The 26,200-nt window shown below is 47.6% G+C and overlaps 1 protein-coding gene across 3 annotated transcripts in view; it reads left to right on the top strand.

The window, feature by feature from the left end:
• Positions 1 to 5,740: 5,740 nt before the first annotated feature.
• Positions 5,741 to 26,200, top strand: part of XIRP1 (xin actin binding repeat containing 1) — a 29,118-nt gene continuing 8,658 nt past the window's right edge. The window contains exons 1-4 of one of the 3 annotated variants that reach the window (XM_048318253.1): positions 5,741 to 6,004; positions 6,772 to 6,853; positions 23,253 to 23,407; positions 24,676 to 24,729. In XM_048318253.1, the coding sequence (XP_048174210.1) occupies positions 5,894 to 6,004; positions 6,772 to 6,853; positions 23,253 to 23,407; positions 24,676 to 24,729 (402 nt within the window). In that variant the 5' untranslated portion in view covers positions 5,741 to 5,893. Of the gene's footprint in view, positions 6,005 to 6,771; positions 6,854 to 19,134; positions 19,184 to 23,252; positions 23,408 to 24,675; positions 24,730 to 26,200 lie in introns of those variants that run through there. The other 2 variants (XM_048318374.1, XM_048318331.1) reach the window with 2 other exon arrangements.

Here is a 26,200-nt window from a genome sequence, read left to right as displayed (position 1 = left end):
CAGAGTCCAGCAGCTGCTACAGTCACAGGTATTTTCCCATAACCATGCAGGGCATCCTGCACAGCCCTCCAAGAATTGAACTGTCCATCAGTTCAGGGAGACCCTGGGAGAACATCTGGCACAAATCTGAACATGTACAAAGCCAGGGCTGAGCTCCAGGCAGGTTTTTTAGGCACTGCTGCAAGGAACTCGACTGACACCATGACTCGAGTCCACCATGTGGAACCAAACTTGCTGTATCTATCCACAGAAAAGAGAATTAAAATCATTAGTGCCTCTCAGTTGTTTTAGATGCTGAAATAAAAGCTCAGTAAGGAGGTTTGTTCCAGTAAGAGCTGAATCAGAACAGATGGAGAAGTGCAGGCTATTATTTCACATAATGACACGGACACTCCGTTTGTTTATCCAGATCTCTGCCTTGCCCTGACTCACTGGCTTCTCGTCTCAAAGGTTTCTTGCTTAGCTTAGTCATTTCTGGGTAAATTATTTTCCAGCTTTTGATGTCAAATGTAGCTTTTCTTGTTCATTATAAACCAACACAGTGATCTGCTCTTATTTGTGCACTGGCTTTGCTGCTTGGTCAACTTTCCAGCGTGAGCAGAATAAAACCCAGGGAGAACTTCCAAGTAACCCACTTATTGTTAGGTGCAAAGCAGCTCTTTTAGTGGCCATGGTGCTTTTTGAGAGGGTGAGGGGGCTACTTTTGCCAGCCTCTGACTTTAATCAAACTTAGGTTTTGGCTAAATCAAATCTCCACTGACAGTCCTGCCCTCTGTTTCCCCTAATGGTGAATTATTTCAATTCATTTCATCTGGACCCTGGCCTGCCTTTCATTTTTGCCAGGAGGAGCAGTGTATTCCCTGGAGCTGTTAACACTCCAGAGAGATGCCGTCTCCTGCAGCTCGTGCAGAACATCCTCAGCAAAGCCACAAGCCCAGGGGACCACAAATTGAGCTGAAAACACTCTCAGGTTTGGAGTATGGCTATGACCTGTGCCAGAAGCATCCATTTAAAAATCCCCTTACAGTGGAGCTCATTCTGAGACAAGGGGGGATTCCAGCAGCTTCCCACCTAAATCAGACTCCAGCTTTGGGTCTTGATGGATGTGGGTGCCCCAGCCGGGATCTGAACTTATCTGGTGATTTTATGGGGAGAAATGAGACCTCAATAACTGGCAAAAAGCTGACAGGAGGAGGGAGGAGGCTTCATCTCCTCCACTCTTCAGTGCCAGCTCTCTCATTCACACCATCCCCATTTGCACATCAGTTTTTAATATTTAATCGCAGCTCTGCCGAGGGACTTTGCCTCCTCTCTTGCATAGGAGGGGGAGAGGAAGGAGTCAGCAGAGTGGTGCTGGAGAGCCCCAAGGAGACTATCAAATGGCAGATCTTGGGCAGAGGGAAGCGCTCTAGCATGTAAGTGGTTTTACACAAAAACCCCTCCCAGATCACAGGAGATGGAATCAATTAATATCAGAAAAATCCTGTAAACCCTCAGCAACTGGGGGATGCTGTGCTGGCTGTGGGAACTCTTCAGGGTGGGCTGAGAAGGGTATTTCCATCGACTGCCTGTATTTAAGGGAAAGGAGGGATAGGGAATACTTCCCTCCTAACAGGCTCATTTTGCCACAAAATAAATCCCTGGAGGGCCCTTAACCTGGAATTGTTTAATGTTAGACACCACCGCAAAAACAGGAAACAATCCCTGAATTGTGGGAGGTGGGAGCCTGTGATCAGACAAATCTGTTTCTTCTCTAACACCATGGGAAATGACGTGGAAAACAAAAAAAAAAAAGGAAATTTTTAAAGCAACTACTGAGAAATATATTTCCCTCCCTCTGGTCTTGATTTCAGATGTCTTAGCAGACACGAGAGAAAAGAGGCAGAGATTCACAAGCTGCTGAATGACATTCCTATCCCCCCGAAAATCTGTCCCTTTTGAGTGCATCTGGAAGTGAACACCCAAACACGGGTGGACAGTGACTCTGGACACTGAATAATACTCAGGCCAGAGCCACAGAAACTGCTGATGAAACATTTTTTACAAGCAACGTGGCTTTTAGAACAAATACTTTCAAAATATAAATACAAGTATTTAATAATCCCATAGTTCAAATGTCTGTGTCAGTAATTAAAAAGCAATTACAAATAACTTGTGGGTCCCCAGAGCTCTGTCTACATTCAGAAAATGAACCCCAGATGACCTAATGTACTTCCAAGTGTCAGATCAGTCAATGCAAATACAATGCCTGAGACTTCTGCTGCACACTGCTGAAGTCTGGAAAACAAGAATATTTTTGGCAGAAGAGGCCAAGGGGTGCTTAAATCTCCAGTAACTGTCTGAATCCAGAGCTGGTTCAGGTCTATGTGACACTGGGAACATCAGAAAATTTTAACTAATGATGCATATACAAATTCCATTAAATAACTTTTAAATTATTTAAAGCTAATTTTCTTCGCGTCTTTTCCCTCTCACTGTCATAGAGATGAACTTGGGATCTAAGAGAATGAGATAAGTGGTAGGCAGAGTAGAAAAGACCAATGCCCTGCATTAAGTGTGATTTAATTTAACTTGTGTCTTCTTTAACCCCATTTTGTTTTTCAGAAGTGAATTTCAGTGATGAGGTTTGCAGATGTATCAGTGGAGACAGCATTTGTTCCACAGCCCTTTACTGATGCACCGGTCCCCTGAGCAGAGATGGACACACTGATTTTTGGCCTCTTTTCCCTGAGTCTTCACATCCAGCACCATAACCTTTGCTCTCTTGTTTCAGTGCCAGCAGACAGAAAACATGGAAAAAGCCAAGAAGCTGAGGCCAGCTCAGTCCTTCCCTTTTCTGTGCCATTCTCCAAGGAGCAATCCAGAGCTCAGGGCAGTTCTTCTGAGGAAAGCTGTGTCTGTCTCAGAACTGGTTGCCAGGTGGGTGTTTAGTCTGTGGCTGAAGTTCACCTCAGATCTGAGGGGTTCCAGGGAGAACTCTCCCTCTCCCAGCTCTGTAACAAACAGATCTCACTGAGATAAGATCTTTCCCAAACACAGCATCCCAAATTGCCAGGTCTCAAGTGAGAGGTGGGTGTTTTCTGCCACCAGTGCTCCTATCTGTTGTAGATTTCCAGTGCATGATCATGTCTTGGAAGACAAGTCCTGATTTAAAATCCAGGCACACTCGACAATCTTCACTAAATAAAATTATGCAGAGGAATTTGCCCTTGACCCTAAGGACTGGAGCATTCCCAGGTGGACAATTAAAGCTTTTAATCTTGGTAGTTTGTAAGGTGCCACAAGGGAAAGGAGCAAATACTGGAGAGATGAGCTGATGGGAAAGAAAGAGGGGTATGGGCACTGTATCCCTTCCTGGTTTCTCTCAACTGTCTCTCACCAAAAGGCTCCAGGGAGAGTCACATTTCAGCCCAAGCCTCTTAAGGGCTGATTCCTCTTCTTGTTACAACCCATAACTGAGGTCAGACCAAAACACTGCCAAGCGTGAGACGAATAAGATTAGGAACAGAACCCAAAGTACATCTCCCTCCATGTAAGAGTGACAGAGCAGCTGTCAAGTCTGTCTCTTGAACTTCCCAGTGGGACAGTTTCATTCCAAATATCCCATAATTGGTTAGCTTCCACTGCAAATAGCCATCTCTCTGGCAGGGTCTCTGGAGAAAGCTGAGAGTGCACTCCCCAGAGCACGGAACAGAAGGAAGGTGGTTTCTTCTGCAAAGGTCTCACTCATCACTGGTGTTATATTAGGTCAGGTACTGACTTGGTAAATCCCCTCTACATTAGGTTAAAGCTGAATAAATTGAGCTTCTGGAAAGCCTGACTTCAGCTCCAAGCTATAAATCAGCAAAGTGCAATAATACACCTTGTTCAGGCAATGTAAACCCCCAACACATTCCCCACCAGTGGGGACATGGATGCTCCAGGGACACATCTGCATGGAGCTCGGGAGGAGAGGGCTCACTCTGCATCTGGCAGTACTGCCCTGAGCTAAAACCAGTCCTCTTTGAGAGATTTCTCACATTTCTGTCACTCTTCAAGATTGTCTTTGGATTCTCTTGACTTTGGTATTTTCCAGAGGGTAGGGGAAGGCAAAAAAAGCCTGTTCACAATATGTAAAAATATATTCAGGCTGAAAAGGGACTGAGGTGCCATCTCCTGTCTTCCCTGCAGGTACCAGCGCATCCTGAATGGTGAAAGAAACATGACCAAGCAAGAGCATCCCAAGGTGAGAGCCAAAAGCTCAGAGCTGTTGGTGTGGGTTGTCCTCACGACATAATGCTCCAGTTCTTGTCAATGAGAGACAAACAAAATCCCAGCATTTTCTGCAATAACCACTGCACCCCAGGACAGCTCAGACCCAATTGCCTCTTAGTATGTACAGATGCACTGACATACATAAGATGCTCCAGGATGGAGATTTCATGTATAATATTCAGATTGCTATAGAGTGAAAGGTGGAGGTAGAATCTAATGGAAGACCATCAAAAATGGAGGACTTGGCAGAGGATTTAGTACTGGCTTGAAAGTGAGGGAAGGCTCCAGCCTGAGATAAATGGAGCACAAAGCCATTAAAGCACCCAGAGAGCCACACTGAGCTGGCAGGGATGACACTGGGGCATCTCTGCCCTCCTGCACCACTAGCTTGAGGTTTTTTGGTGTTGCCCTGTGTGTCTCAAATTAGGTGCTGGTGTCATTTCTGTCATCCTACCCTGCCATTCTAGCACTGGCTTGGTGCTTTTGACTATAATGGGACTTGGACATGAAGTCCATTACTAGATTTTGCTCACAGCTCATTTAGGTGTCTGCATTTCAGCATCTCAAATGGAATTCCCCTGGGCCAGAAGCTGTGACTGCTGTTCTCACATCATGGCAAAGGGGCACCTCCCACCTACCAGTGTCCCTCATGTTTTGCTTACAAACTCATTGGCATAATGTGCAGTTCTAGCTCTGTGTTTGCTCATTTGACCCTGCTTTGTGATAAGGGGCCTCTTACAACCTGGAATAAAAAAGATAACATGCCAGAAGGCAGATACTCTGGACTTTATCCAGCTTTTCTGCAAAAGAAGGGGTTGATTCCCACTGACCACAGAAAGATTAATTCCATCTAATTAAACAAAAGGTAGAATCAGAAAATTTTTATTATCAGTGCCGCTTTCTAAGAAAAAACTGGAGGTTTCCTATGAAATGACAGAGGGGTGGGTGTTTCCAACTGTTTGGAAACACATTTTCAATAGACTAGGACGATGGAGATGGGAATAAAGCAATGATCCAAGAGGGAAGACAACCACTGGCCATATTTTTTCTACTCCAAGGCTTCCTTGTACGCTCATGGACAAGTCAGGAGGGCTCACTGGAAACAGGCAAGACAGAAACTTCAACTCTTCAAAAACAAACTAAAGTTAAATTGTGTCCTTGACATTATTTCAGAGAACGTAGAAAGCGGTGGGATACTCTTTCATTCCACAAAGATAGAAAATAACAGATGTGATGCTTGAAGTAGAAGAGCAGAAAATAAAAATTTCACGTGATTTGTTATTGAAATTATGTAAGAACCTATTTCGATGTTTTGGTTGGTTTTGGTTTTTTTTAGCTCATGGAAGCGAGGTATCCATCACAGAACAATGTCATTCCAGTGGGGAAAAACCGTGCCTTACCTCAAAGTCATCCCTGTGACATGTGCTCAAGCAAGCCCATGGAGAGTGCTCCCATCCCTAAGATTGGCACTCCAGCAAGGAATTTCAGAGGACTCCCAACCAGCTCTGACACCCCTAAAATCACCCCACACTGTAAGAGTTCACACTGTGCCCCACTGGAGGCACCATCTCCCAAAGGGTCTTTGAGGAAGAGGGAGGTTGATCATGGCAGCATCCTGACAACGATCCAGCCCCTGAGCATGGAGAGCAAACCCCATGGAGACCCAGCCTTCCTTTCCCCTCTCCAGAGCATCCAGAGGAAGGCACGATGGAGTCCTGCCACCAGCACATGGAGCGAGTCTGCTGCAAAGGTCAGTAGGCGCTCTTCTTCAAAAGGCCCTGGAAATATATTTTATCCTTATATATTCCTGGAGTTCGTGGTGGTGCTTCATCACCCACTGATGCCAATCCCTAGGAACAGGGAACAAGTTTCCCTGTGGATGTTTATGTCTAGTGCCACCCAGCTCTGGGTGATTTAATGGCACCAGAGGCAGAGGTCAGATGCTCCACAAACCATTCCTTGTGGTAATCCTCTTCCTGGAGGGAAGGACTTGGTAGGAATGGGCAGCCTAGAGAAAGACCTACATCAAGGAAACATGGGAAATTATACCAACCATGTTGGCATCATCTGGAATATTAATTATGGATGAGATCCATAAGAAGTTATCATATTCATCTCTTTGCTGTTGATATCAGTCCATGTGAGGGACTGGTCCTTCGCTGGGAGTGCAGCAAAGGGCGACACCAATCACTGCTGTGTTTGAGACACAAAAATCTTTGTGGGAGTTGGTAAAGGAAATGGACAGATAGTCCTGACTCTGAAAGGTGGCCTCAAAATCAAAGATGGGTGGGGGAAATTCCATTTAGCTCTGGAAATGAGGTGAAGCATCAAAAACTGTGAAGCACAGCCCTTGGACAGAACAGAGCAAAGCCAAGGCTGGGTCCTACAGGAAAAAAAAGCCACCTTTGCCTCTGGAAAACCTCTGGTGCTGTCACTTTCCCCACACCGGGCCTTTGCGCAGCTCCTCTCCTCTGTTTGTGGGAACTTACCTGTTTCCCTGCTGTTGTTCCCACACAGGAAGGGAAGCAGTCCCGGGACAGGCAGGGGAACATCTCCTTGGTGCCAGACACAGCCGATGACTCAGCCACAGGCAGAAGCTGTGAGTTGGATTTATTTTGGTTACCAGGTGTCATTGCTACCCTCCTTCCACCTCTATAGCTGCAGCTGGGAAGGGTCTGCTGGGTCCTTACATGGAGTTGTGCTTCCCACAGAACCCCGCAGCAGACACTGATCGGGTGATGCTGGCTGGGGACATGTGGGTCCTGCCAGGACTGGACCTTCAGGAGTGTGACCAAGGATAGGGAGCACAGAGAGCAGACAACCCCTTGACTGCAGCCCTGATCAGTCCCACCACATGGAGCTGGCAAATCCCAGCACAGCCAGGATCTGGGCCAGTGATGAGTCCACAGAGCCATGCTGGCTCTCCCTGTGCTCTTATCCCAGCAGTTAAAAATAGCTGCTATTAAATACCAAGGCAGAAATACATCCATGTTTAGTTTGGGACTAGTAATATCTTCCTGCACCTCAGCCTTGAGGAGAGGAAGAGGGAGAGGTTCCTTTGTACCTAACTAAGGAGCCTTGGCTGGGCTCCTTTTGAATTTGGCAGCAGTGGTGCATCAGAGAGAGTCATCCTTGGCTTAAGATAGAGCATGTAAGTGATCCCTAATGTTATGATATCATCGGGACTAAAGCAGGTCAGGGATAATTCAAGGCATGAGGCATCTGTCAAGAGTGAGAAATCCAAGCATTGAATGGGAAAGAGTTGAATTTTGCCAAACTTTGCTGTTTGAATTGGGCCAGAAAAAAAGCAGGTCTCCAAAAATCCCATAATGACTGGATTAGAGACCACTGGACCATCCCACGATTTTTGTCCCTGGATCAGGAATCCAGGGTCTCCTTAAACCATGGATTTAGGATTTGTTCTTTTTCCTTCTCATTTCTTTCTTGCCTGTCACACAAGAAAGGGAAAAAGGATCACACGCTGCCTGGATTTGAGACCTTGTATTTAATTACCCAGCTGCATGGGAAAAGAACTCTCTTACATGAGCACACAAATGATGGAGCTGAGGTTTCCACAGCATTGCTGGGATTTTTTTTTTCTTAGTATCAGAGCACATGATGTCACCACTCTATCTAGCTCAACACTGTCACAGTGTTGTGTGCCTTTTCCAGCACCAGGAACGTCTTTTCCTCTGGATGGTGAGGGGTGAATCATGGCCTATCTTAGAGCCTTACACCACTCCCCAGCCCCTGACTCAAAGATCTTGTAATAGCCATGGCTTCATGTGGTCGTTCTTCATTGGAAGGGCTTTGTGTCCCAGAGGTCCTTCTGGGGAGGCAATTCCATCCAGGGAGCTGGGAATACGACAGCTACTGCTGAGGTAGGTGCTGGATTTGCTCAGAGATGGGAGTTGTAATGCTTCCTAAAAAAGCCCAGGAACCAGCTGTCCAAAATTTCTCAGGGACCAGACACATCCAAGGCTGTACCTGTGCTGTGTTCTGTCATTCCCATGGAGTGAGAGAGATGGTGGTGGTCCACGGGCCCCAGCAGTGACCAGGGCAGATCTTCTACGGGAGCCTCCTCACCATCCCACAGGGACAGCCCCACTGCCCTTCCTGAGGGATGAGGAGGGGATATCCCAGACTTGGGATGGGGAAAGCAGTGTCAAGTGGTTTTGATGCCTTTTCCTGGTCTTAAAATCAAGAGTCAAATATGGTTAGAAGGGATTTTACCTTGGTATTTATTTTAAGGATCCTTAGGTGCACACGTCCAGGTCAAATGCATCAAAATGCACCCTGCAAAAATGCACCCCCCAAAAGATCTGGTATAACATTATAGGTGTTACTAATTACCATAGCTATGAAAAATTCCCCAATGAGAGGCTCAAGTGAGCCCCCCTCCCCAAGGAACCTTCTCCTGGATGGTTCTATCTTAGCTTACAGAATGTGTTCTGGAGAGGACCTTGGGGTCTGGGGCACACTGATCCCTACCTACAAAGCTTCTAAAATGTTTAGTCTCAGCTTGACAAACAAGTCCAAGAATGTCGGCAAAAGCACTAAGAATACAGAAGTTGTAAAAAAGGTATAAAAGGGGTATGAAAGAAAAGGCAAAAAATCTTTATGGCATCAGTTTGAAGCCACACACTAATATAATTTAAGCACAGACCACAGGTCTCAGGGGCTGGGATGTCTGATATAGAAGACAACAGCATGGCAGTGTTCAAGACAGCTCTGCTGACTGGAGTTGGGTTTATCAGCAAACACATGTCAGTTTGGAGCTGAATAACAGCACAGAAAGCCAAAGCACCAGTGGCTGCATCTCTTTCTAGGCACAGCACAGTCACACCTGAGACACTGCTGCAGGCCTGAGCATTGCTCAAAGAGGACGGCTGCTACACCCCAGAGAAAAGTACATTCCCAGGCAGCCAAACCAGCTGGGCTGTGCCCCTGGTCGTGCTGGTGATATCAGATGATCCAGAGGAAGCTGCCACCAAAGACGTCACCAAGTCACTAATTAAAGAGGTCCAAGCAGCTGTAGTCTGCAGTAATGAGATTAAACTGAGCACTAGAAGATTTACACAGCAGAACAAAATTCTTCCTAGGAAGGAAGACGGCAAATCAAGGGACAATTTTTCCCAATGGGAAATAGTTGAAAGCTTGAGTACTTTAATATTCAGAAGGAGAAGGCACCAGCTAATTTACTTCAGGTAAAGTCTCTTGAGTACTCTGGAATTAAAAATCAACAACTTCTAGATGAATTTTGGCAATCAGAGAGAGGTAATTGTGGCCAATGAAGAGGGAAGAGGGACATGCACACTGGTTTGTGCATGTTGTGTTAATACACAATTAACACTGCTCCATTATCCAGGGCTTCCAGCTGAAGAGCACATGGGGATGTTACCTCGGTGCAGAGCAAAGATGAAACAGAAGCCTGAGGTGACTGCAAATTATGGAGCATCCAGGCAGCCTCAAAACCAACTGCAAACCCCTCCTCCTTCTTTTCTTTTCTTTTCTTTTCTTTTCTTTTCTTTTCTTTTCTTTTCTTTTCTTTTCTTTTCTTTTCTTTTCTTTTCTTTTCTTTTCTTTTCTTTTCTTTTCTTTTCTTTTCTTTTCTTTTCTTTTCTTTTCTTTTCTTTTCTTTTCTTTTCTTTTCTTTTCTTTTCTTTTCTTTTCTTTTCTTTTCTTTTCTTTTCTTTTCTTTTCTTTTCTTTTCTTTTCTTTTCTTTTCTTTTCTTTTCTTTTCTTTTCTTTTCTTTTTTCTTTTCTCTATCTATTCTATCTATTCTATTCTATTCTATTCATTTCCACCTCTACACAAGGGGAATTTTCAAAGCAAGGAGAGGAGGCGAAGGAGAGGGCAGGAAACAGTGGAGTCGCCCATCCTGCACGCAAGGGGACCCAGGCTTGGTTCGAGGGTTTGCTTGCCAGGGGAGGTTTCATCCCCTGCTGGCTGCAGCCCCCGCGCGTTCTGCTGCGAGGGGGTGCGGTGCCATCTAGTGACCGCGGAGCTGCCTCACTGCCAATCCAAAATCGGGCTTCGCAAGGATGCTCCGGGCGCTGTGTCCCAGCCCCAGCGGTGGGGGGAGGCTGCCACCCTCCCTCTCGCCATGACCCGGGGCTTTGCAGCCATCATCCCGCCGTCTGCGCACGCTGTTCAGCAGACGGGCTCGGGAGAACATCGCTAGTGAACTGGAAAGGTCTGAAAGGCGGGGGGGAAAGGCTGATTTAAGATAAAAGGCTGTGCTCAGGCTACAGACGGCTCCGAGTTCAAGGAAGCTCTGGCACTTGCCGTGATAGAGGCTCCTGCAGTCGTAATAATCCTTAAAACTCATTTCCCTTTCAGCAGTTTTGGTTTTCTTGGGCATGACAAGCAGGAGTTGAACGTCAGGACTCCTGTAAGGACCCAATCTGCAGCTCGGGCAGGAGGGAAACTTGGGGTGTTTGAGCAGGAGATCCATCTTGACCCCGACTCAAACGCCTCACATCGCAGAAAGAAGGGGCAGCAGGACGTGCCACACATCCCCTGTCACGTCTCCCAGCCCCTGTGACAGCTGATTAGGGAAATTGAGATCACAGGCATTTTTTGGGGAGGCTGCCATGGAAGCATGCAGCAGTTCCCAGGCAGTCGTGGAGAGCAGGGGAGGGATCAGCCTCTGCTGAGCCTGGCTGAGCTCTGCCAACAATCAAAGCAGACAAGCTTGTCCCTCCTAATTGGCTTTTCCTGCAAGCCCCAGTCTCTGCTTTCACTCAATCTAACCTACAGAGCCTTTCCCTTGCTAAGACCCTCCTGCCCTCTTCACTGGGCTTCCAGCAAGAGCCACCCCATCTTAGTCAAGGGCTCAGGTCTGCCCTCTGCTCCAGATCCCCAGGATGCTGATCCCTCCCATCACACCCTCAGTGCCTCTCAGAAAATCTAAGTGCCTCAGTAATCTTTTTTTTTTTTTAATTTCCTCATTTCCTGCCTTCTAATTAGTTGCTGTCTGCCAGACAGGAGGACAAAACCCTTTCCCCAGGAGCTGTGCAGAGCTGTCAGGTAGCTCGGATTTCTTAGGGCTGCAGGACCTGTTTGCAGGGGCACTGACGGGGACACTCGTGGGAGTCACAGCCCACAGCAGAGCAGGTCCTTCACCTAGGGATGGAGAGAGACAGGGGGAGTGAGAACAGCCAGCCATGTGTGCAGGCAGAACACATATTTGTTGCAGATGAAAAGAGAGCTCCACACAAATATTCACAGGCAGCCTGTGTGTTCCTGCTGGGCACAGGCAGGCCACGACACACAAATACCCACTGTGAGCTGCTGACTGAGCTGATTTGCTCTGCCCTTCACTTCGTGTGTTTGTGTCCCTCCATCCACATGGAACGAATAAGATATCTCAGTCCCCAGTGTGCTGCTGTGTTTGCAGACCCCATTGCCACCCTGAGCAGGTGTGTGTTTGCTGACAGCCTCTGCCATCTCCAGCCCTCTGCCTGGCTGGCCATCAAGGACATGTCCAGCACCCTCCTGACAGCTCTTTTTCTGACCCTCATTTATTGAAGGAAGCAACAAAGAACGCAGAGACCACAACAGAAGGAGGGGTGATGATCTCCTGAGGCACCGAGCTTAACACAGACAGCAGGGGAATGGCAACTCATAGCCCTGCAGGACGGTTAAAGAAACTGGGCTATGGTAGAGAGGAGCTGGGCGCTTCCAGGAGCCCCAGTGAAAACAGATGGTCATCTGCAGCTGGACATGATGTAATGGGATGTGATGTTGGCAAGGAAACCACACCTCATGCTGAACTGCAGCCTGGGAGATGTGTAGCATCCTCTTCTGATACCTGCAGACCCACAGGGAAAAGAGAGGGGCAGCAGCCCCTCCAAACACCCCTGTAAAAGTCCAGCAAAACTATTCAGGAGAAGTGCATGAAAAAACTTAAATGTCTCAGTACTTAAAGGGAGCTTACAAAAAGAGGGAGAGAAACCTTTTACATGGCCACATAGTGAGAGGACAAAGGGAAATTATTTAAAACTCAAAGAGGAGAGATTTAGACTAGATGTTAGGAAAAAAAGTCTTTACTCAGAGGGTAGTGAGGCATTGAAATGGGTTGCCCAGAGAAGTTGTAGATGCCCCATCCCTGGAAGAGTTCAAGGCCACATTGGATGGGGCCCTGAGCAACCAGATCTAGTGGAAGGTATCCCTGTCCATGGCAGGGGGTTGGGAACTGGATGATCTTTAATGTCCCTTCCAACGCAAACCACTCTGGGATTCTGTGAAACTGGAAAATCAGCATCAGTTGCTTGGCACTTTGGAACAAAGAGCGTGGAGTGTTTTATCTCAGGTGATGGGCACTTCTGGTACTGGCACAGCCAGCCCGCATCTTCCATTGCCATGGGGTGATGTTCTCAAACATACACTCTCTAAAGGTGACAGAGAAGCAAACCAAAGAGAGAGCAGCTGGGACTGGTTCGACATTACTGGGTACATTAGTCATATTGGTATCCCAGCCTGCTAAAGGTGGACTCTTAAAAGCATGCTCAGAGCTCTTGGTTATGTTTGCATTTGCAAATTATCTTGTCCAGGCAGCATCCCCAGCTCTGGCATACAGTTTTACCCACCATCAACATGCTAAAAATAGTACCCACTGCCCAGCTGGACTTTGAGGGCATCAAAAGTCCTCCACAGTTGAGTGTTTTATTATTATCCCTCTCCAAACACTTCCCAGAGCAGAAGCAGATACCTGTGACACCACACTGCTGCAAGGATGGGAGCAATTCCCTGCTTACCATACGGCGGCAGGTAGAGTGGTTGTCCTTCTTTCAGTCACTTTCCCAAAGTAATTTTTTTCCTTCTTGGTTCTAAAATACTGGAACTCATGAGGGAATAGGGAACCAGAAAATGTAGGTAATCCCTGTCACCTTCCCAGCTTTTCTCTTAAAACTTTGACTGTGGCCAGAGGTGACAGGGGGGCCTGGCTGTGTGGGTCACAGCCTGAGGACATGACAGTGAGTCAGGCAAATGCCTCTTCCCCTTTGCACCATTGCCTGGATGCATCCCCTGTCCCGTACCAGGTTACACCAGGGGTATTTTGAATGAATAAATTCTGAAAATAAGCCAGGGCTCCAGCCTTTCCCAACCCCTGCGCGGGACTGCTGGGACTCATGATTGACTCAGCCTGGTGGAAGAGCAATTTCACTGTTCCCTAAAAATAGACCAAGTGGTTCATCCTCTCAACATAGCCCAGCACTCTGAGATAAAACCAGCTGCCAGAGACCACTGGGAGGCAGTGAACAGGACCGAGGGTGTGGGGTGTGGAGCAGGGCTCCTTTTGGGATATTCGAAGGGCTGCCTGGCCCTGGCTTTCACGCAGATTTTCCACTGGGGCTGTCTGAGACGTGACTCACCTGTTGGGACTACAGAGACCTCCCTGTAAGTAATTTTGGGTTAGATTAGAGCGGGGTGAAGGGTTGCATGAATACGAACCTCAGACTGATCCTAAAATGAAGGGCAAAGGAGGATGCTTAGTGTTTCACACTATGGAAGTAGTGTTGCAGCTCATGAAAAGCCATGGATTTTATTCTGCTGGCCCAAAGCTTGGTAAATCCTGCTCTGTGCTGCAGAGGGTGTGTTCCATGTGTGGTGGCTTTGGTTTGGTTCAAGACTGTGGTTTAGGGCACCTGGGCATGTTCTAGCCAGAAACAGAGCCTTGTACCTGGGTGCTTTTCCTCCATCCTGAAATACCGAAGTTCACAGCTTTGAGGCTGAAATTCATGGGGACAGGGGTCAGTGTCAGCTCTCTCCCAAGAAAACACTGTTATTTACCATGACTCTGGTCACTCTGAGCACAAAAAAGGGAAAAGAATCTGTATGGGATTCAGTTGAGCCAGAGGGATGCTGGGGGGGAGGGGGCACCTTCCAGACCCAAACTGGGCTCAGGACTGGTGATGGGCAGACAGCAAGACATGGACTGTTCAGAACTAAATGAGCTTTGCTTGATCTTACATCCCTAGGGAACAGGAGGCAGGGAAGGATTAGTTAAAGAGGGAATTTCTTTCCTTGTCTCCTCAATCCCTATCTCCAGAGAGGGCTGAGAAATGTGTTTGTGACCCTGAGCCAAACAAAGGGCTCCAGGAGCCTGTGGGGTCAGCAGCATTAATATGGCCATACCCCACTCCCTATTTGTGCACACGTGTGTGGAAGGACACTCCAAAAATCTGTGTCACTCTAAGATGGAGCAGAAATGTGCCCCTGTGTGTGCACATGTGTCTCACACCTGATTATCCATTTGCCTTTTGGTTCTAAGGGCTGTCTTGTGGTCACCAGGAGAGCCAGGATTGCAGGTCCAGCCCTGGGGCTGCCCTCAGTCGTTGTAGGAAGAGCCTGGCCTGAGCTGAAAGCAGTATTTTTTTCAGCTCATGCATTTGTCAATGCCTGAAATTTCCTTCTGAGATTCACATCCTTCTGATGGCTTTGAGAATAACAGAAATTCTGTAGCTTTCCCCAGTTCCTTCCAGGTCTCTAGTTGTCACTCAAATCTTTGTATCAAAAAATATGTGAAATAGCTTCAGATTTTTGTTAGAAAACAGGGATTTGGGAAAAGAGAGGTAGAGTTGTCTTTCTTCCCCTATGCCTCAGGTACAGATGTCACTTCATGAGAAGAGGCAAAATATAAAAATCCATATTCTTGTCCAGGCAAAGTGGTAGATGATTCACTAGTGGCAATTAAGGGATTCAGCATGGATAAAAATTTGTAGGAACATCTTACAAAGGTTGTTTTCAGCCCTTGAACAGTATTTTTTAGGATAAAAACACTTCCTTTTGGGGGCAAACCAGGCAAGGATGCCCTAAACCAGTTACTAGGAGAGAGGAAATCCTTCTTCAGCACTGGTGAAAGTCCCAGGTCTGGGTCTGAACAGAGTAGTAGGAATCTTTTCTTGAAGTACTGTACCTTACTGGTACCTTACCCTTTCAAGCCAACCATTTCTCTCCTCTCCCATATTCTCGTTGGCAATTTGCCTTACCCAGGAGCAAATGGAAATTTCCCAGGAATCTCAGTAGCTACAAGTGGGTTTGGGGTTTTCTCTTTAAAGGATACTGCTAATTTGGTTTGGGGTGTGACACTTTCGTCTAAAACAGTATTCAGTTTTCTGTCTGCTGGTGATAAAGAGCCGACAGCGGCATGGAAACACCGAGACAAGAATAGAAAGCCAAGGCATGGCCTTGCAGCTCCTCAGGTCCGTGGCATCCCTGCAATGCCCCCATGTAAACACCATGGCATGGCAAAGAAATGCCTAGAGCTGCACGCCACAGCCTGATCCCAGCTGGGCCCCGCATCCCAGGCAGGATGTGAGGCCGGGGATGCTCAAAGGGCTCGTGCCTGCACACACCTTCCCAAGGTATCTCTTCAGAGGGGTGAAAGAGGGCTTCCCTTAAAAGGTCTGGTATTTGTGGCATGCCAAGATGCCCTCTCCCCAGGCTGAGGCTATTCCAGTGGGGAGCTCGGTGTTGCTTTCCCTGGGAAGGGGATTTTAGAGGGAGGGAAGCTGCTATCATGAGGGGTCATCCTGAACTCCGGGCTGCAAGGGTTGAGAAGCTGTGCTGCAGGAGGGAAGTTAGGGATAAAAGGGAGAGGGGTTAGGGATAATAGTAGTGCTGATGATGGGATAGGGGAGATAGAGAAGCCGGGGAATGGATGTCAAGCAGGGGTGTTTATCACCATTCCAGTGAAAAACACCTCTGTGAATAGCAGATAAAGAGTCACTGGAGGGTACGAGAACGGTGTGAGGAGGGCGTGACCCACGATGTGTCAGGGGGCAGTGCTGGACACCCCCACTGACACACAGCCAGGGACAGAGTCACTAAACATCCACTCGGCCTTTATTAACCCTTTATTAACTTAGCAGAGGAACACAGAACGAGGCAATGCCGAGGGGACAGGCGGGGCTGCACCCACCTCCTCCAGGCCCTTGGTACCCAAAACGTGGGGTGATGGGGCGATGCTGGAACCCTCCCTAAGGAAAGACAAGCCCACAGCAGTTGGCCCACTCGGGAAGGCCATGTCCCTAAACAGCAATGCCACTCGCAGCTGTCTCTCAGCAGAGCTTCTTGGCATTTTTTTGGTGCCCAGAATAGAGTCCTCCACATTCCTGGATTTTTGCAAAGCCCAGAAATAGCCCCAAGCTGCCTTGGGGCAGATACTCAGCTCTGCCTGAGGCTAAATTTTCCCAACTCTTCTCAGAAGCTCTTTAAAGTACCTGTGGGGTCATGATGCTGTTCCTGCAAAGAAATTCCAGCTGACACCGAAGAGCCAAAAACATTTGCAGAAGTGATCAAATATCACGAACCTTCTGTTTGGATGTGCTGGAAATTGCAAAGAGATCTGATTTTGACAATCAAGGGCAGGAAACAAGACACTTTTTTTTTTCCTTTCACCTCCTCCCACTCTCTAAGATTTGCAAATGCAACTTTATACATGTGCAAAATGTTAATTATTTCACTATAATTAGTAGGCAATTCCTAAAGCATGAAATGATAATTTAAATCTTATTTCCTCTTCAACACAGCTGGTCTTTAGTTACATTATTTTATTTTACTTCTTTGTCTAGCACCTTCTTCTGCTTCTGGTGGTTTTCTTTTCAGCCCATTTCCCACCCCAGAATTCACCTATTAACTCTATGTACCAGAGCTCCTCTAATAATTGCAATATGGCTTGCAGACAGGGAAATCTCTCTTAAACCCTTTCAAAAGGGAATGATTTCTATTTATTTGATATGTGTTAGTCATTACATTTATGTTCTATACCAGCAGTGCTCCCCACCTCCAAATCAGGGATCTATTGTATGTGATGTTGGACAAATTCATTTGAAAGGACAAGGTGTACTCATGAAAGTTTGGAATCAGAAAAAAAAGCCTTTTTAGGTCGTATGATTTACATTAATCATCCAACTGTAATCAGTGCTGTTCTTACATCTGAGTTGGTAGGTGAGCATGTGAAAATCTCAGTTCTCACTTTGAAAGGTCGATTCCTAGCCCATACAGTTATAACAAACAGGTACTCTTGGATCAAAACTGTAAAAACCCGCATGAATTCTGTGTAAAAAGAACATGTTTACAGTTGCCACTCTGCCACAGAAAGGGCCAATCCACAGCAGAAAGAAAAAGCTTGAATTTCAAACACGCACAGTCCTTTGTAGGACTGAAAATGAGAGAAAGTACTGCAGTTTGCAAAGAGAACAAAGTGTGATCCAGGCATCAGGAGGGAGCACCTGTGAGGGTGAGCAGGGTGTTTTAGAGCATGACTGGTCTTCAGTCTTTGCTAGAGCCTAAAATCCCATCAATGCTCCCCGTTGCATCTTTGTCCCATGGTTTTTTCCACTTCCTTTGGAGAAACCAGATAGCATTTTAGCATTCTCTAAAGCCTCACAAATGGGTTGTGAGGGCAATGAGAAATAAAGATGCTCTCCCCTGCCCAAATCCTCACCCTCCCAGGACTACCCTTCCCTGCCCACCCATCACTGAAACATCCCAGGACCACTCACCTTTTCAGCAGCCTCCGAACTGGGGTGGCAGGGAGCCTGCCCTGCTTCCCACACCTCCTTCAGCATGTGTCGCCTCTGGCAGAGCTTCCCTGTGGACCAGGGCCATGGGCAGAGGGTTAGGGCAGAGATTTAAACCTTTCCCCACTGACTGAGCACCCCCAACGGGCTGCCTGGCTCCTGGATTAAGCAGCAGCACTGGTTTCCCAGCCAGCTTTTGTGGGTGCTCACCCATCCGTGCAAATTACCCCAGCCCAGCCGTGGAGCTGTGCCGGTATTTAGGAGTCACTTTTGTCAGGGAATGGATTCTCTGGGGAGAAAAAATGGGAGGAGGATGGGACAGATGTGATTCTGCGTATGCAGCTGCCACATCCAAGGGCAGAGGCACTTAGGAAATGGGGTTCCCATCTGGAGGGATGTACTTCCAGCTTTGGGACAGGTCAGTGAGCTGCTGAAGTTCCACTGGAATGAACAGCAGGGAAAAGCAGGTGGGAATGGGGACACGTTCAGTCACACAGGGGTGACACACACTTCTGGGTCAGGAGGCTGAGCTGGTAGTGACTGTCTGATGGGGGTAAACCATGGCTGATCCCAGGCAGGGAGAAATGCCAGCCCCAAATTTCCAGGAAACAACCAGCCCAGAGCGTCACAAAGCAGCATCTCCTGGTCAGTTTACCTCCATCCCCTTGGAAAAGAAAGTTGCTTTCACAGTCTGAAGAAATCAATTGTTTTCCTGCCCTGATTTCCCTGGTGCCAAGGAGCTCCAGGACATGGCTCCCTTTGCTCTTCCTGGCCTTTGAGTACTGGGTTTGGGTCCTGCACCATGGGATGAACCAAATGTATCATGGCACCCAAACCACGGTGTAGCCAAGGCATAAGACCACAACACATCTGTGCTCCATGGCACAGGACATGCCAGGCCCAGCAGCCAACATGGCAAACCCAAAACTGACCTGCAGAGCAGCAATGTCAGTCAGCCACGGAGCAGGGGATTGAGGATGCCAGATTCAAGAGGAGATGCTCTCCCCGGCACTGCTCCCTTCAGTGAGCCATGGAGAGGAACAGGACCCTGGCAGAACTTGCCCCACAGGGCCACCCCTTTCCCCTGACTCGTGCAAGCCCTGTGCAAGCCCCCCTCCGATCCCAGGCCCCGTTACACAACCCCCAGCTCCCGGAGCGCCGTGGGGCGCGCGCGGCGACACAAAGGGCTTTGCTTAGCAGCTGTGTTTGCTCAGGGCGGCTGATTTTGGGAGCACAGCTGATGACATGTGGTTGGCCAGGCGACCCGGGAGACTGGTGCTGAGCTTGCAGGTTCCTTTTTTAATAGGTGACTCAGGCGCTCGGTAGCTCACTGGGGCTGGTGGTGGGAGCCGGGCTGTGAAGCAGTGCCAGCGGCAGAGGTGGTGGACACCAACAGGTGGGTAGCATTGTTTATTCACAGGATGAAGTGGTTTAAATAGAAAGCAGGGTGAGACAGAGCTGCCCTGTTACTGGTGAGATGGGGTTTTCTCAGGGGAGGGAGGGGGCAGAGGTCTTGTTGGTGATTTGTTCTCCACTTGTTAGGAGCTGGCTGCCAGGTGTAAGATGATTCTGGTTCAAGAGACCTGCAATATTACCTCCAGCAGGAGACAGAGAGTTGAGTGGTTTATGGGCAATAAATGGAGAGGAAGTGAATGAAATTCTGGATTAATATTTTAGAGCCTCTTTCCCCCATTGCCTTGTCTTCTCCCCCTGTGTTTAGAAAGATCAGTGAGTACAAACGAATACAAGGAATTCTTTTCCCCTGTTGCAAGTTTCCATGTCCACAGCCCTCCCTGCCTGCCTGGGGTGTGATCTACAGGACAGAGAGGCTGTAAACCAAGCCCGACCTGCGCAAACGTGGGGCAGGGGAAGAGCTCAAGAAACCCGACAGCTCCTTACAGGCAATCCTAGCATTGCAGCCCCTCACACAAAATGTGCAGATTCATCCGGCGCCAGACACTGGCACGAAGGACATTTTGCCGACAAACGCCAGCAGGGAAGAACATTCCCTGTATCCTTCATTTGGACGGCAGCGCCGTCGGCCGCGGTGCCAGCCACTGGGTGGGACGGGAGGAGGGGGTTTTCAGGAGATTTTTCCTCCTATTTTAGCTCTCAGGGGATGCTTTAATGCCCGAAGGATCATGTTTAACACCCCTGGGGCTGCAGTCCGTGCAGTCAATCAGCGCGGCTCGGGATGCATCACTCAGCGCTGGAGCGGATGCCAAGCGCGCCAGCGGAGCCCTTGTGCTCAGCGAGGCAGAAATGTGGAGCCCGGCACAAGAGACCTGCAGGGCTGGGCTTCCACCTCACCCACAACAAATATCACCCTAAGCCTGGTGTGCACAGCGACCTTTAGCTGTGCTTCAGCATCTTCAGCTGGGAAGCTCCCCGCTGCCTCCCAGGGGATGCTGTGAAGCGGCACCTCGCTCCCAGCTCCTGGGATGTCCTCGGTGCCGCTCGGATGTCGCGATCCGCGCACACGTGACAACTCAGCCTTCCCGTTAGCGGCACAAACTGTTGTTCTTCTGCTCTTATCTATAATTAGCGATTTAGAGGGTGGCAGCAGCCTGTTTCTTCAGGCAGAGACCAGACTTCGTGCAAGCGCAGAGCCAGCCCAGCGGGTTGGAGCAGCGCCTCTCCAACGCAGGAGGCTTTGTGAGAAGTGATAAGCAAACACAGGGCTGTGCACAGCCTGCGCACTGCAAAAAAAATATTCAAAAATGAGAAGGGAAGAAGAAAAAAAAAAAAAGAAAAAACAAAGGCAGTGATAAGGGGATGCCTTCAACAAAAGCCTTGTGTCTAATTATATCTGTTGTTAAAACAAGCCCTGTGACATTGTGTTACTTTCCATTGCCTGAACTGGAAATCTTCCTTCAGCTGCATTATTTGTTCGTGGCTGGAGGGGCACGTTGCTTTTCTTTATGCAGTATGTGAACCTACAGGCCTACAGATTAGTACAAATTATATCATCTCAGCAGTAATGCCCATAGCCTGGGGTGGGAGGAGACCATTAAACATCACCAGCCCAGCTCACGGACATGGGGATGCTTTTGCTAAATGCTTCAGACTGAACTGGTTAATCACAGGAACACTCACATCAGCCTAGGCAGGGTCCCTGCCTTTCCATGAGGTGCTCCTATCTCCTAGAGGTGGTGTTCAAGACAGTCAAGGGCTTGTGTTCATTTTCCCAGCCAGAAAGGCTGCAAATCTGTGCTTGGTTTCCTTTCTACCTTGAATCTAGCAAGGCTCACTGTGCCCAGTGTTCCCCATTGCTCTTATTGCAGGACTTCGCCAAATCTCATTACCATGCAGAGAAGAAACTCTCTGTTTGCCAGACTGATTGGACTCCTTCTTGCCTTTCCAGTAGGTAATTCAGCAATATAGGAGGAAAGAAAGAGATTTGCAGACAAGATTTTTCAAATTCCTCAAAAGGAATTTTTTCAGATTCCCCAAAGCTTTCTGCAGCTAACTCAGCACATGCTGCAAGAACCCTCCTGATGACCTTAGGACAAAGGGGAACAATTTTAAACTGAAAGAGGAGAGATTGGCGTTAGATATTAGGAAGAAATTCTTTACTGTTAGGGTGGCGAGTCCCTGGCACAGGTTGCCCAGAGAAGCTGTGGCTGCCCCTGGATCCCTGGAAGTGTCCAAGGCCAGGCTGGACAGGGCTTGGAGCTACCTGGGATAGTGGGTGGCATCCCTCCCCATGGCAGGGGGCTTGGAATGAGATGTTCTCCAACGTTCCTTCCAACACAAACCATTCTATGATTTCCAGGATGCTGTTCACCTCAAAAATCCAGAATCTAGACAAAGTTTGGGGTGTCTTGAGAAAAGTGGGGGGAAATGATGCAACCAGAGGGTGGTTGCAACCTCACAGCCTATCTCAGGATGCAGCAGGTCTACCCCAGCCTTGCCACCGGCTCCAGTGGCTGTAGACAGATAATTCCTTCTGCCTCAATGTTTAAGCTGTGGACAGCAGGAATCAGGGAGAAAGGTGCTATATTTACATGGAGATTTAGGGGAAAAAAAAAAAAAAGCCTTAAGGAAATCTCTTCTTCTGTTTCTTCCTCTGGTGCCCTACTGACCTCCAGCAGAACTGGGCAGTTAAATCTGTATTGCATCCCACTGCTTCCCCATGTATCCAGCCTTGGTTCTGCATCAAAATGCCTGCATACCTGCAGAAGCAGCTGGAACGAAGGACAACAGAAATCTTGGGGTTTGGCACCTGCCAGCAGCACAATTGGCAGGGTCTGAGGTCCCTCTGCTCTTATCATCATGGCTCTTTTGTGCTTGTCTGTGCCTATAGAAACTGGTATTTCATTTGAAGTACCTTTAGTGCACAAAGTTGCCTCTTGTCGGTTTAAAATAAAACCAGAGTAAGTTTCTTTCAGTATTTTAAAGAAAAACTTGGAAATCTGAACTTAAATGCAGAACACAAAGAAGAAGAGTCATTAGGTTTGTTGTTTTGTAATTCCCGTGATTTGGGGGCTGAGGTCTGAGGGCAAAGAATGCTGGAATGGCTGCAGTGCTTCTAGTGTGCACGTATTAAAAAATACATCAGCCCTTTCCTGGCTGTGCAATAGCTGGATTTGTGGAGAGAGAGCCCATTGTTCAAACAGAAAGCATTGCAAATACCTCACTAAATCCAAATGCAGCAGTGCAAGCCCTGCAGAGAACGGGAGAACCTTCTCGTGTTTTTACAGTGGCAACAGGGAAATTGCAGCCCTGACTAACCTGGAGGGCTGAGATGCATCGTGTAGGTGTAAAGCTCTATATATTATATATGGTTGTGATGGGAGGTGGAGATGGCCATCCTCACACCTGGCAGATTAACGCAAAAAAAAAGGTCTTAGCTACATGTTGAAGTTGCCTCTTTCTTTGAAAACTGAAGCTCTAGTGGGGACCCCATGGGAGCTGGTGCAGCTCAAAATATCAGGTCTGTAAATTCAAGAGCAGGGTTTGGTCCTCTGGGTCTACCAAAGGCTCCCTGCTACATCCTGGGGCAAGTCTCACCCTTTTCATCTCTCCTGAAATGAGCTCCCAGGGGAGAGGCAAAGATAAATGGACATAACTGCTTGTGAGGCACACCCATAGGAGAGTGGTGTGGCCACGGAGCAATAAAAGTGGGAATTGGCTCGAGCTGGGTATGTGTAGCTCCTCCATGTCCTCTGACTGGCTCATGTTTGGTGATGGCCTTGCCCAGGGATGCAGGAATCAAGTCACTGCCAAATGTGTTACTCTCATCCAGGCTCAACATCCACCTCAGCCATGAAGGAGATGAGAATGCCCATGTTTTCTCCCTGAACCAGAGGGGTGTGATGTTAAGTTTTGGGGGACAGGGGTGGGGCTGTGGGGGGACTCGGTGTGTGGCATCAGAAGCCTGGCAGAGCCCGTGGACAGCGATGCTGGCGCTGCCCTCCCGCCTGTGGCTCGTGGCTCACCGCACGCCTCTGTCCCTGTTTCAGATGATCGGGCACGGTCATTTTTAGACCCATCAGGCAGCACCAGCCACATACTTCAGCAAGGACGAGGGAGGTCCTCTGCACCCTCCGTGAAGGAGCTGTCGGCTCTGTATCTGTCCCAGACAGCTGCTGCTGCTGACGCCAGCCCCGCACAGCCGGTAAGAACCGAGTCCTCCCCCTCCCCAGCCGCCCGCGGCATCCCAGCAATGTCCCGGCCCGGCAAGTGCCTGTCAGAGGGTGAGAGAGAACGTCTGCTTTTGTAAATCTGAAGAAACAGGGTTTAGTTTCCCAAAAATGACCATTTTCCCCTCGTCACTTGCAAATATAAGATAAATGTGTACAAGCACACACGTGTATCACATACTAATTAAATTCACACATGCGCACATACACACCAAGCACATACACACCCCCTACATTCACTAGACTATACAGTTTACTCATACATAAGATTTCCATTTTATTTCCACATTTATATTCACATACATCCATGGAGGAAATATTTAGTACAGAGTAACATGTACATCTCCATGCTATCCTCATTCGGACACACCCCCCCCTATATACTATATACATATATATATATATGTGTGTGTGTGTGTGTGTGTGTGTGTATATGTCCATATATGCCACACTCAAGCATAACATTATAGTGCAACCTCCCTGTGCTTCTCTTTCTCTATCCCTTATTCTGGGATCCAGAGATTTAATCCCCCACTCCAGGCTGATCATCAGGCCACGGGATAATTCGGGTTATAAGGGTTATGAGGCACATTTTTTCCCATTTCTCTAGTTCCACTGGTGATCCAGGAGTAACGTGGGATGGGATTTAATACCTGGACCCTTCCTGCAGGCACGCTCATGTTTCCCCACACTCTCAACCTTTTATGGGGCCCCTGCTCAGAGATGCAGTCTCTCGAGCGTGTATCAGGGAGAGGTCCAGATGAAGCAGTCCCAGCTGAAAATAAATAAGTGGAGACTGCATTTGGAAAATTACAACTGGTTAGAAAACCAAGAAAAAAATTTTTTTAAATTACAAAGCATTAAATTACACAATTCATAATGCAATTACAAATGTAGATCAGTTTTAATTTTTGAAATATTGAAGTATAAGGAAAAATATTGGCTAAATCAAACTTTGGAAAAATCAGTGCTAGTTTTGTTTAACCCTTAACTTTGAAAAAATGGGTTTGGGGTTTTATTTGTTGACTGGCACTTTAGAAGACATATTTCTGATCAACCTGGAATAAAATTGTTTTTTCAACTGTACAGAACTGCCAGGAAACCAAAACAGAAAACCACAACCTGCATGGTTTTCAGGTGTAATTGATATACACATTACTACACATAAGCACATAAAAATATATATGCAGATAATGTGTCTCCCTGTGCAGTTTGATGGCATTTCTCTTCATATCTTTTCCAGAGTACTGTGAAGGACAACTCCATTCACACTCCCCACAGACAGAAAAAAAGCAAGGTAGGAAATGTTTAAGATAAGCACCATTATCTAACCAAATATTTGTGGCCTGTGAGTGTGATCTAAATACCCACACAAGGCAGCCAGGAGCACTTTCATACTGAATATAGCTATCAGCTGCTCGGTTGCCCTTCCCCACATTCAGAAGTTTTTCACAGATTAAAAAAAAAAACAAACAATAAACCTTTGTTTTAAAAAGTGCATTCCAAGTACGTTGGCGCATGCAAAAGATTTGGATTTTTCACTTGCTGCAAAATATGCTGATTTTGGTGTTCTGAGTGTGGGTTTCTTTTACTAATGTTCAAAACTTATTTTTAGCCAGAACAATCTGTGTGTAACAGAGTGAAATAACACTGTGCACCCTTGCTTTGAGCAACAACTAATAATATTCCAGGCATAACTCTGCAGACGTAACTGCACAGGCATGCCAAGGGTCAGCAGATCTGTTTACTGAAAGAAAAGCCACCAGGATTACTGTCTCTTTTAGACAATCATTAAAGGCTTCAGCTACCTTCCCTGCGGATAAATGCCCAGGCAATGCAGGCTGCAGGTATTCAGTTGAGTGTTCAGTGCCCAGGATGCACAAACTGAGGAGAAAAATTGCAGAAAGGGAGGTTCAAAGTGAGGCTGGACAACCACAGTCCACTCTGTTCACTTCTGTACCAACACTGCTGTGAATTTGAGATGAGCTCAGTCTCACTGAGTATAAACAGATCTAACTTTCCTGGCCACCACCTATAGGAGCTACTCCACCCTGTGGTCCCTCAGCCTTGCTTTTCCCTCTAAGGCAGCACAGATTTTGGCGTGCTGATTCCAGCAGTTTGCAAACCTTAGTTAGCCTCATGCCTGTACAAGTCTACAAGTCAGAAGAGCTTTATTTAAGTCTCCAGCTATGTAAACGTGCACCTATTCTTGTGCAAATGGTAACATGGAGTACACTCCTGAGTGCAACAGAAGAAATCATTAATCAGATGAACATCCTTCCCCAAGCCCTCCCTCCTGAGCAGTGGGCACCCCATAGTGTCCAACCTTATCAGCTCAGTTTGACACTTTGGTTCCCTCTCCCCATTTTCTTCTTGAGATCTCTTCACAAATAGCTCCTTGGCTTTCTTCTGTACCCAGATCCTTTGTTCCCAGACTCTTCAGGTCCTCAGCTGGGGACACAACAGTCCTGGACACTGGGCAGCAGGAGGGAGAAGTTAACTTCTAGCTGACTTCTCTAAGTCAGCCTTATCTTTCTTACGGTTGTTCTCTCTTGATGGCATAGTCCAAATCGGGCACCTCTCTTGTGCTGTAGCTGGACTGAATCCAGGGAATTGTAGACTAACCACCTCACCCGGATTAGAGACCTTGCTTTGCTGTGGAACCAGGGTTAACACCAAGCCTGGAGCGTGTGCAGTGATGTGATGATTTGGAGTGCTGTGTGCTACTGAACTAAAGGTATGGAGCTTACTGGGTGCATGGATTTCTC

This window comes from Corvus hawaiiensis, chromosome 1, assembly GCF_020740725.1.
Source record: "Corvus hawaiiensis isolate bCorHaw1 chromosome 1, bCorHaw1.pri.cur, whole genome shotgun sequence".
NCBI lineage: Eukaryota > Metazoa > Chordata > Aves > Passeriformes > Corvidae > Corvus > Corvus hawaiiensis.
The sequence above is the reverse complement of the archived record's forward strand: the minus strand, read 5'-3'. Positions and strand labels throughout refer to the sequence as shown.